Source organism: Populus nigra, chromosome 4, assembly GCF_951802175.1.
Source record: "Populus nigra chromosome 4, ddPopNigr1.1, whole genome shotgun sequence".
Lineage (NCBI taxonomy): Eukaryota > Viridiplantae > Streptophyta > Magnoliopsida > Malpighiales > Salicaceae > Populus > Populus nigra.
This window is the reverse complement of record NC_084855.1, coordinates 8,887,639-8,898,304: the sequence shown is the minus strand read 5'-3', so window position 1 is coordinate 8,898,304 and position 10,666 is coordinate 8,887,639. Positions and strand designations below refer to the sequence as shown.

Sequence of the window (10,666 nt, the reverse complement as noted above, 5' to 3'; positions counted from 1 at the left end):
TAAGCGAAGTCCATTTCTCCATTTCATTTAGAGCAAGATTTACAACTTTGATTCTTCAGAGCTGACTGCAGCGGTCAGCTCCAGTCAAAAAATCACTACTGAATTGAATCTATAAACTGACACATCAAACACGTATTGGACAAGGCTAAAATATGGTGAAGACAAGATTGCTATTTTAACGTGTTAACAGCAATTATTTTAGGAAATACAATGCACAGCATGCCTTGGAAACCCATAATCCCCACCCCACCCCACTCACCAGTAAGATAACAAAATTGTGATGTCAATAATATGGATCGAATTGCCATGTCTTCATTCCCTATCATGCCTGTAAAGAACCCTTGACTTAGCAGTCATGTCCCAAATATATGTCTGTGGACAGGTTGCGCATCAAAAGTTTTAACCACATCCATCCATGGTTTGTCCAGGATCAAGATAGAATTTTCAGAAAGGTGGCCAATAAATAAAACAGGATCTCTGAAAGCAAGAAGTTCAAAATTTTTTCTATGTTTAGCCTCTGGTTGATATTCTTTCAATTTACGTTTCAGTCCCCCATTCAAGGTAGTAGCCTGTAACTTCTTCAGTGAAGAATGCTGACTGTTTACCAAATCACCATCTTCCTCTCGATCAACTGGCATCCCAAAGTCAATTAAGCACATTGCCCTACATCAGACAAAATCTCAAACATTATATTTAACATTGAAAAAGATAGCAAAGAATGCTTCCATATACGCTTCTAAAGACTATCCAAGGATTGAAGTTCAATCAATCACAAATCACGAGTTCCGAGCCGGCTGTTTTACCCCTTAAACACACTCAAATCCATTTATCTTAGCCCTAATTACATACTAGATGGGAACCGCCACTATGTTAATTCGTTCCCTCCATTACATCCTGTTTATATCCCAGGATGGGGAATGAACATGGACCAAAAGGGAGGGGGGATCATAAATGCTTTCTCTCTAGCATTCTTCTACCAAACTTCAGAAATCTTCTATGAAACCAGTGTTTCATAAATAGTTGAGATTTACCCCTCTCAAATATAATTTTTGGAAAACCTTCCTTAGAAAACCAAGTATTGGAATGAATAGATGAGAATGAAGTCCATTCACTCCTAAAAATATAAATGGGGGACTACAGATGGACAAATTTACACACTATAATGATAACAAATAAGGAGATAGGAGCAGCACCTGGCACTGTAAATGATAACAGAAGGAGGACTTGACAGAGGCAGAAAAGAGAGCCCGATGACCTCCCCGGGAAATTCTTGGTATCTCTTTGGTAGAACAAATGAATGCCGGATTGACCATTCTCCTAGCTGTTTTGCCTCCACATCGAATGCATAGACTTGATTTGATGAGGTTGTGATTACAAGCACGTTGTTATTTTGAGGGGGGAAACCACCAGCTGTTACAGAGGCACCATCCAGTCTAGCTATGAACCAGTGCTGCCTGTTTTATAGGAGCAAAATACAGTTAGTCCTGTGGAAGAAAACAGGGAGACTTGCAATCTACAAGGCATGAGACTCGTCAGGTGACTTAAATCCAATTAGAATAGCCAATCAAATTAGGTTCCTGGACCATCAGAAACCATGGACCACATTCTAAACAGCTTTCTTGAACATCAAGGGTTTCAAGTAAATTATAAGTAACAATGGGTGGCTCATACTTGGGCTGTTAAACATGCTTTAAACATGCAGTTAAGAATGGCTCAAGATGCAAGTAAAGTAGTATCAAGAAGCTAGATTCCAAACCTTTGGGTCTCCAGATTAAATACATATGTGTCTCCAAAGCAGTTGATGGCAGCTAACCATTGCCCATCACAACTAGTAAACATTTTTGTTATGGGAGGCTCACGAGGGGGTAATTCCTCATCAAATTCCTCACGACATGGTGTGAAGGTATGTACTAGCTCTGAGCTACCCACATCCACCACCTGCAGCAGCAACAAAAGCAAGTAGGAGAATTAAAAAAGGCCAATAACAATATCATTTGTTCAAGCTTCATCCACCTCAGAAACTTGATCTAATAAGAAAGGAGGGTAATAAATAAATTTGCAAAAGAAACAAGCATAATTTTTCACCTGCACCATGATTTCAAAAAACGTTTTTGCCACCACCATAGATGAAAGGCCAGCCAAGTTACTGTGAATCCGTTGTACAACATCTATTTATTTTTTACCAGCTAAAACCACTTCCCTTCAGCCAAACAAAAATTTGAAAGGCCCAATAAAAGCATGGTTTCAAGAGCGTAGCATAATCGACCTAATGAATTACTTGGTGAGAAGCGGGATTGCTCATAATTGGAGTACATCCTATTATTTTGATTTTTGAGTTTTGATAGGACAGACAAATGGTTGTAACAGCAGTGAGCAATATTTATTAAATATTTTTCCACATGTTAAAGAGAAAAGCTTGAGGTGAGGTTTTTTTTTTTTTTTTTTTGGGGGGGGGGGGGGTGGGGGGGTGGTGTCTTTCAAAAATAATTATTGGGTAATACAATCACAGTAGAATTTTCTTTACCACCCAACAAAAGCTAGAATTATAGGACCTATTTCATGACGCAAAACTAGATTTTTTATGAGGTGGCAGACTAAGCAGTATGGCCTGCAATAAAATATTGCACCTACAGTTTTACACTACCTAATTGAAAATAGGTGTTTGAATGGTTTTATTTAAATCTTGACTCAATGCAGAAGACCTCAGTGAAATTTCCAGTGACATAATTTAAAGAAAAAAGATCATCATTGAAAATACTTACATATATCTTTCTATCATGTCCTGCTATCATCAATCGAGATGAATCAGCACTGAAAACCATGGAATGTGCATATGGCAAGTTCTGAGGGAGAGGCTTTTTATTAACAGTCCATGCACTTCTTCTGACTTCCTTCTTCAATTCAAAAAGGCTGGGTTTAACATGGTCTGAGTAAGCAAATAAAACCCCTGCATTAGAAATGGTGCTGCAAATAATTTTCCGAGATCTCTTAGTCTTAATTCGAGCTAGAATATCCGTTGTTGCACGGCCCCTTGATGGGCTAGGACCAGTATCAGTCATGGATCCACTTTTTGTTTTAACACAAAGAATATCCAACCAGGAAGATGATTGGACTAGAAGCAAACAATTTTGGTTGAATACGGTATTAAGAGCCAACTGAATTGGCACTCTTTGGGGTGCAGGGCAGATATCATGGGGCGAGAACTTAGTGAATTCCTGAGCAGAATAGGCAAAGAGCTTTGTGTCATCACCAGCAGAGATAAGCATAGGAACTCCCAAATGCGCCCATTTATGGTAACTAAACTCGATGGGCTTCTTCTTATGACGAATTCTTTTAACTTTATCATCAGGCATAGGATCTTCATTCAGAAGCACACAGTTTCAGTAAGTGAGAAACATCAAAATGCAGAATCTAAGGCAACAAAAATCATACACAAGTATTTGCAATATACATTACATATATGCATACTAAAGTGCCATGAAAAGTACAGCACAGGGTAAAAGATACTATACACACCTTCTCGACTAATTGGTACTGCCACTGTCAAGGCTCTAACATCATGTGTATGAGCTCTTACATAACCGACATATATCCATTTCTTCAACATTTTAGATGATGTGTCGTAAACAGATTCAACTGTCTCACTAGAAAGCTTATAAAGAATAACCTGGAAACAAAAGCGTAGAGAACATTAGCCAAACAGTAAACTCCATTCCCAAATGGATAGCAAATGACATTTTTGTCAGGCAAATGCAGAAATGAGTATCATATGGTAGAATAACATCAGGTTTTCTCGAGGATTGAATTTACTATTTACATCTCATAATGGACAGATACAGTTAGAAAATTATAGCGAGTTTAAGCTCCACATATGCGAAGTGTCTGTACCTGACCATCGGATCCTGCAGAGAACACCCTGTTATGAGAAGGTGCAGCTGCCAGAGCATTCACATCACCCTTGTGAGAAGTGTGTGCCTGCAAAAGTGTCCCATGTTCAGAGTCCCAAAACTGAACAGCACCAGTACTGTCTGCACTAACAAGGGTCCCACATCTGAAATAAGAATGAATTATCAGATGTGCTGAAAAACTACAGCATGACCTAAAGTACACTGTAAACCTGCTTCCTACACATACTTTGCCACAAAGAACAAACAAACAGGAATGCTTGTGCATCTACCTCAGTGCGAGTAAAGACCAAATACAAAGGTCAGGTCCGCTACCCAAACCACCAAGCCCAGCTGTAATCCTGTATATCTCATTACCCAGCTTAGCATCCCAGCACCTTACAAACCTGCAAGAATGCTGACATGCATAAGATAGTATATAATTGAAAATGAAAATCATTAAAAAATGCTTCGAGGCAAAAAAACAACAATATTCCAGAACTGTTAGCTAATGTTATGATTAAATCTGAGGGTTTTGAAGTCAAAATCACTAAGCTACATGTGAATAGAATATTGCAAGGAAAACTCACCCATCGCTAGTGCCTGAATATATTCTACTCGCATCAGGACTCCACGTCACACTTAAAACACGCCCTGCAAGCAATCACATGAGCAAATAGTTCTTCACAATTGGGAAAGCAACAACTCAACAGAGGATTCACAGAGGTGCAGATGTCTCACCACTGACCCTAGGCAATGTTCTATTGTATATTAACTCATCCGAAGCAGGAATAGTGTATATCCGCACACACCCATCATCACAAGCAATTGCCAGACGTGGATCCTCGACAACTATTTGCTCATGTTGTTCATCCGATCCTGAATCATCTTCACTCTCGCTAGTGTCTTCAGAGGCTTCACCACCTTTGTATCTATTATTTAAATATCCATTTCCAAGGTGCTGTGACTTGTGCTCTGTATGAATTTCTGAATTGGTAGATGGTGCCACCGCCATCTGCCAAATTGAGACCCCAGTTGACTCCAACACATTCTGCCAGTGTATTCAACAGCATATGGAAAGGTTAAAGAAATTTAATCAATTCTCAGTATTATGTAGCACCACGTTCAGAGAGTATATTTGCGACTGTAAAAAATAGGCAGCAGAATATTCCATACAAATTCTTAACAGTAAACCAAATGCAAGCAATAATTTCACCTTCTGCTTTAAGTGAAAAATATCCCACTCCGAAACTGAACCATCAATGCTAGACGAAAACAATCTACCACAAGGTAACCCTTTCGAGCCAGCACGACACCACACAAGCGACGAAACTCGCGAGTTAGGGTCCCCGTGAATTGTCTGCGCATAAGAATTCGCAAAATGATTAAGAAAAAACTCTAACTACTTAATTAAATTAGTTTCATAAAATAAATAAGACTAAAAGTGTTACAATTAAGTACCAGCTGGCAGTGCCAACCGACGGAGCCAGGAGACACGAGCCAAATCTCGAGTGAGCCGTCTTCACGAGCGGCAGCGACCTGAGACTCGTCGGCGCTGGTGGCTAGAGATACAACTGGAGACGGCCTCCACTCGATTGAGCTGTTCCTATAAACAGCTCCTAGCATTTCTGCTTGGCTAAACTCAAAGCCAAAAGGAGAAATCGGCGAGCTATGTTACCTAGGGTTTAAGTAGTTAGGGAGTGATGATTTTATGAGGTGCGGAGGGAGGGGGGGAGGGAGAGCGACGTGCAAGAAGGCGACACGGTGCGTGTTGGGTTTCTTATGAGGGTTAAAGCGCGTGATTGATTCCTGTACATTGTTTATGCCTGAACCGGACCCTTGTTGGACCGGTTTATCTGTCGAACGACAGTGTTTCTAGGGTTTCTACGGTTGGGCCGAGGCCTCTCTCTATGAAAGAGAATTAGAAAGAATAAATATCAAATGTCCACGGTTGACCCTAATTGGGCCTTTAAGGTGTACTTTCAACTGTTGGTATTTTACATTTAAATACTATGTTGAATTGTGTTTGCTTAGGTAGTGTTCACTAGCCTGGTAACCGTGCTTCAATATTGTTAAAAATATTTTTTTTCATATAATATAAAAAATATAATATAAATTTAGATTATAAATTTAGATTATAAAATTATAAGTTAATTTTTTAACTAATTAAATATTGATAATTCTAGTTAAAAAATTAAATTACATTAAAATCTAATAAAATAAGTTAAAAATATTATAATCAATGAGTAATCTAAATAAAATAAGAGAGATAGATAGCATGAATTAATAAATTAATGACTTTGAGAAATAAAAATTCTCAGAATAAAATTTCTCAATGCAGGGGAATCATTAAAAGATAGGAAGCACACATAAACCTAGTGACAACCTGGTTATTCCCATCACAATAAGTCTTGATAGATCTCTTTTGAGTTGCAAGCTAGTGAGTTTACATTGGTAATTAACTAACATAAATTCAAGAATGAAATAAACTCCTAAACAATGTTTAATATGCTAGAAAAAATTCAAAATAAAAATAATTATTTAAAAATAAAAAAATAAATAAAATAATAAAAAAAATCTTCATGTTAAAATTCATCCATGTAGCCTGAATCTCTAATTTTTGTATATTCTTAGCAGATTTGAGTCTTGATTTCAAACATGTAGTTCTTTCTCATTTGGATGAATTATTGGGCCTAAGATATATAATCAGACATTTTCATATATATAGTTTCTATCCCAACTTTAATAGAAGCAAAAATCCACCAATAGCTCTAAATATGTCCCAAACAGTACACGAATGTATTGTTTGACATATTTGACAATATTAGTTACTAAATTTTACCCTCTAAAATATTATGTTCTCTAACTCCATTTGACCTGAAAATTTACCACAATATATTTTCATGTATCTAATATTTTCCAGTAAAATTTCAGCTTTATCCAATATACGGTTTAAAAGATATGTTCAATCTCGTAAAACTAGTCAACAAACATTTTAAGGTCAAATTTGGACCTGACTTGCTTCATATCACAAATTTAGTGAACTCGTAAAATTGTACCAAGTTTACTAATTTTGCATGAGTTAAGTCTGATTTTACTGGTTTCGAGTTTCTAGTCAAATTTAGCACGTTAGATACATGTTAACTCGTAAAATCGTAAGATTTTACAAGTTAACTCACAATTTTAACAACCTTGTCGTACATTGTCAAGAGATAGATAATGTAAAAAAAATATCATGTTCAGGTTTTCAAAAAATATAAAAAACTATCTGGGACAAATATGTAACCAAGTTAAGCTAATCCATATATCTTGTCAAACTCGTAATCTAGATCATATGATTAAATTAACGTGATAAAAATAAAATACAAGCCTTTTTTTTCCTGTAAAAAGACTTGTGCCAACCTTTTAAACTCATGACCCAAGTTTTGACCCCGGAACACCCAAACTAGAAAAAATATGAATTGCAATTCCTAATCAATCATATATTGAATGATGAAATTGAAAAAATAAACAATTTAATAAAGGCACAATAAAAATTTAAAAGAATGAGACTCAAAATTGACAAAAAAAGATGAAAACAATATTTTAATTAAATGGTGAAATTGAAAAGGATAATGACTTTTACAAATGGGTCAAGAAAAAAATAGAAATCAAAACAATAAAGACCAAGTTGAAAAACATAATACTATCAATTTGAATTGAATGATGAAATTAAAAACCAATAAGACTTTTACAAAAGAACTAAGGCCAAAAAATTCAAAATTCAAAAAATAAGGATTAAATTGGAGAATATAATATTTGGTGAGTTGAGATTTAAGGATAAAATTGAAAATAAATAAAACTTATGTAAAAGGGTTAAGACAAAAAATGAGAAATCAGAAGAATAAAGACTGGAGTTGAAATACCAACAATCAAGAGGGTCAAGCTATGGTTTACAAGGAGGAGAGAGAGAAGAATGGGAAAAAAAAGGTTTATCGAAGGAACGTGTTGCATCAACAAATAAAAGACACAACAACGCTTTAAACTGCACAACGAAAAGGCATTTTGGACACCAGAAGGCGTTGCTAATAGGGCACGAGCACCTCTCACAAGTTACCCAAAGGGCACGAACGCCCATCACATGTTATGCCTTACAATTTCATCATTCACGTTAAGTTTAATTTATTTTTCATATTAAATTTGATCTTTATTTTTTTACCATTTTTATAATTATTGTTTTTTCAATTTAATCCACGAGCATTAGGTTTTAATTTATTTTCATATCAAAATTGGTGATGATGAAGGTAGCAAAAACATGACAGAGGAAGTGGAGGAAAACCAGTTGAGAGAAGAAAAATAGAAAACTAGGGAGAAAGCGGATTTTTCCCAAACTTTAGCTTCTGACTTCTTGATCTTTAGGGTATGGAATCCACTCCTATTTATAGGAGGTGGAAGATGGACAGTATGTCTTTCTTTAAGACAAATCCTGACCCTTGATTCTAACCATAAGGATCTCAACTGTTGGTTCAAAGTTGTCATCGTGAACTGTCAGATTTTCACAACTCAAGGCTATCTGAGCTGGCTTCTTTGGGGAGACGTCGAGGCCGTTATAGTGTCAATTGGCTAGAAAAAATCATATCGAGTATGGTCAAGTGTTAGACCATTATGTTGATGTATGATTTATCTGATTTGATTAAGAGATAAAGCATTAAATGCTCTAAAAATGTGGCCACCCAAGCAGTTTTTCAGGTGAAAAGAAGAAGATGATGAACAATAACTAGAATACAAATCATCTGATTTATCTTTTTTTTTACTATCCAGTAACAACACTATTTTGGTCAAAACACATCGTTTCATGTCAGACCATTATGTTGATGTATGGTTTATCTGATTTGGTTAAGAGATGAAGCATTGAATGCTCTAAAAATATGGCCACCTAAGCAGTTTTTCAAGTGAAAAGAAGAAGAAGATGAACAGTAACTAGAAGACAAATCATATAATTTGTCTTTTTTTTTACTATTCAGTAACAAAACTGTTTTGGTCAAAACACGTCGTTTCATTTAAATGAAAGGACGTCGTTTTGACTTTTAGGGTTTTAATTCAGGGATCTGACCAAAGTTCAATTTGGTCACTCGTCTTTTAATTTCTTTCTATTACACCCCTGATTGACCATAAACTTTTAGCTTTATGCAATTTTTTCATTTTGCTTTTTACAGGGTTATCCTATTCTTATGACCTACGATACGGGTTAGACTGGTTTACTCAGGTTGACTCGAGTTGTTCTTTTTATGATTTATTTTATTTTTTTAATTTGTTCATTTAGCATTGCTTGTTTAGGAATTAAGCCTCGGTTTTTTTAATGATTTTTCCCCTTTATATGAGTTATTACGGTCTTATGACCCGATTCATATATTTTATAGCTTGACAAGGGTTGATCGAGGTCAATCTAGTATATCTCCGTCTCAATATTTAGAAAAAAACGATGTTGCCAGTATGTTACTATCTTAGTACTTAATGAAGGTATCATCCAATATGCATTAGATTTTTTTTCATGATTAAATTATTTTTCTATCAGGAAACACATCAGCAACGAATTTGCTTTAATTAATATACACTAAAAAAAAGGAAAAGGAATGTGAATGAATAGTTTTGTTTTTTCCTTCTCAATTTATTTTTCTTTAATTATACCCTACTTTTATCAAATGAGTTATTGATTTATGATAAATTGTTATAGGAAAAAAACATTAAAAAATACAAGACCAACGTGTAAAAGGCTGCAAAATGTGTTGATCAATCTAAAATTAGCATGAAAAAGTTCTTTTTGATCCTTCTATTTTCATTTTTCACCCTCTTTGATTTTTAAAAGTTTCATTTTCATCTTAAATTTTATTTTTTTTATTTTTTATTTTTTAATTTATGATATAAGAGAGGAGAGATAAGTCATTGGTTACAATGATAGATAGAGATGTCTATTGAGTTTCCACTACAAGGTGATAGAAAATGGTTGGTTTTTATGCTAACGAGTCTCATTTAATGATAAACTTTTTTTTTAAGTGTATAATCACATAAAAACCTTAGTAAATCTTATTAAGTTTATGCTTTAAATTTTGAATTCACTACCGTGATTTTTCTCACTATTACAAATCACGTCAATAATAGTTGTTTTTTTTTTATATATATTCGACTCATGATTAAGTACAGGCTAGGTGGCTAGTAAAAAACAATCTAAAAAAATATTAATCCAAATATTACTAAAAACTTCAAAATATTGGGGGTTCAGGATGCTATTCACATGAATAGTGAAACAAATTAGTTTTTTTTTCATTTGATTTATTTTGGTAGTTTGATTTTTTTTAATTTAAATTAACTAATTTGTTATAATTTATTGACATATATAATTTTTAATTTATTTTATTATATGAATATATCAACTTTTTAATTTAAAAAATATATATATTTTTAATTATACGAATATATCAATTTTTTAATATGAAATTAAAATTTTTCTTGCCAACTCCCTTTATTTTATTTTTCTTGAAAAAAAAAATCTTTGTCCCGTAGCATAGCGGGGGAATTATTTTGAAAAAAACTTGAAACATAACTGGCATAAGGTGACTCGCTGCGTTCTCTGCCTGACGAGGTGGCTGATAAATAAACATTCAGAACGCTGCCCGTTATCGTCACATATCTCAATTTAAGGGCCGGAATCGAAGCCCAATTGTAGGTTCAGGACTCAAGTCTGCTCACGTCCAACCTCATTAAGCACCCCGCGTTTTTCGACTACCACTCCCACGGCCCAGCGT

General features: G+C 34.9%; 1 protein-coding gene across 2 annotated transcripts; it reads right to left on the bottom strand.

Moving 5' to 3' along the window:
• Nucleotides 1-5,640, bottom strand: LOC133692423 (WD repeat-containing protein PCN-like). 2 transcript variants are annotated; one of them, XM_062113352.1, is made up of 11 exons: nucleotides 5,346-5,640; nucleotides 5,101-5,244; nucleotides 4,626-4,935; nucleotides 4,475-4,538; nucleotides 4,178-4,291; nucleotides 3,889-4,051; nucleotides 3,517-3,667; nucleotides 2,763-3,358; nucleotides 1,757-1,938; nucleotides 1,194-1,454; nucleotides 1-663 (listed from the first exon to the last, which is right to left on the bottom strand). In XM_062113352.1, the coding sequence occupies exons 1-11, from the start codon at nucleotides 5,508-5,510 to the stop codon at nucleotides 354-356; spliced, it is 2,460 nt and encodes an 819-aa protein (XP_061969336.1). In that variant the 5' UTR covers nucleotides 5,511-5,640; the 3' UTR covers nucleotides 1-353. The 2 variants fall into 2 exon arrangements, with proteins under 2 accessions (XP_061969336.1, XP_061969337.1); XM_062113353.1 differs by having other exon boundaries at nucleotides 2,763-2,926.
• Between the last annotated feature and the right edge of the window lie 5,026 nt (nucleotides 5,641-10,666).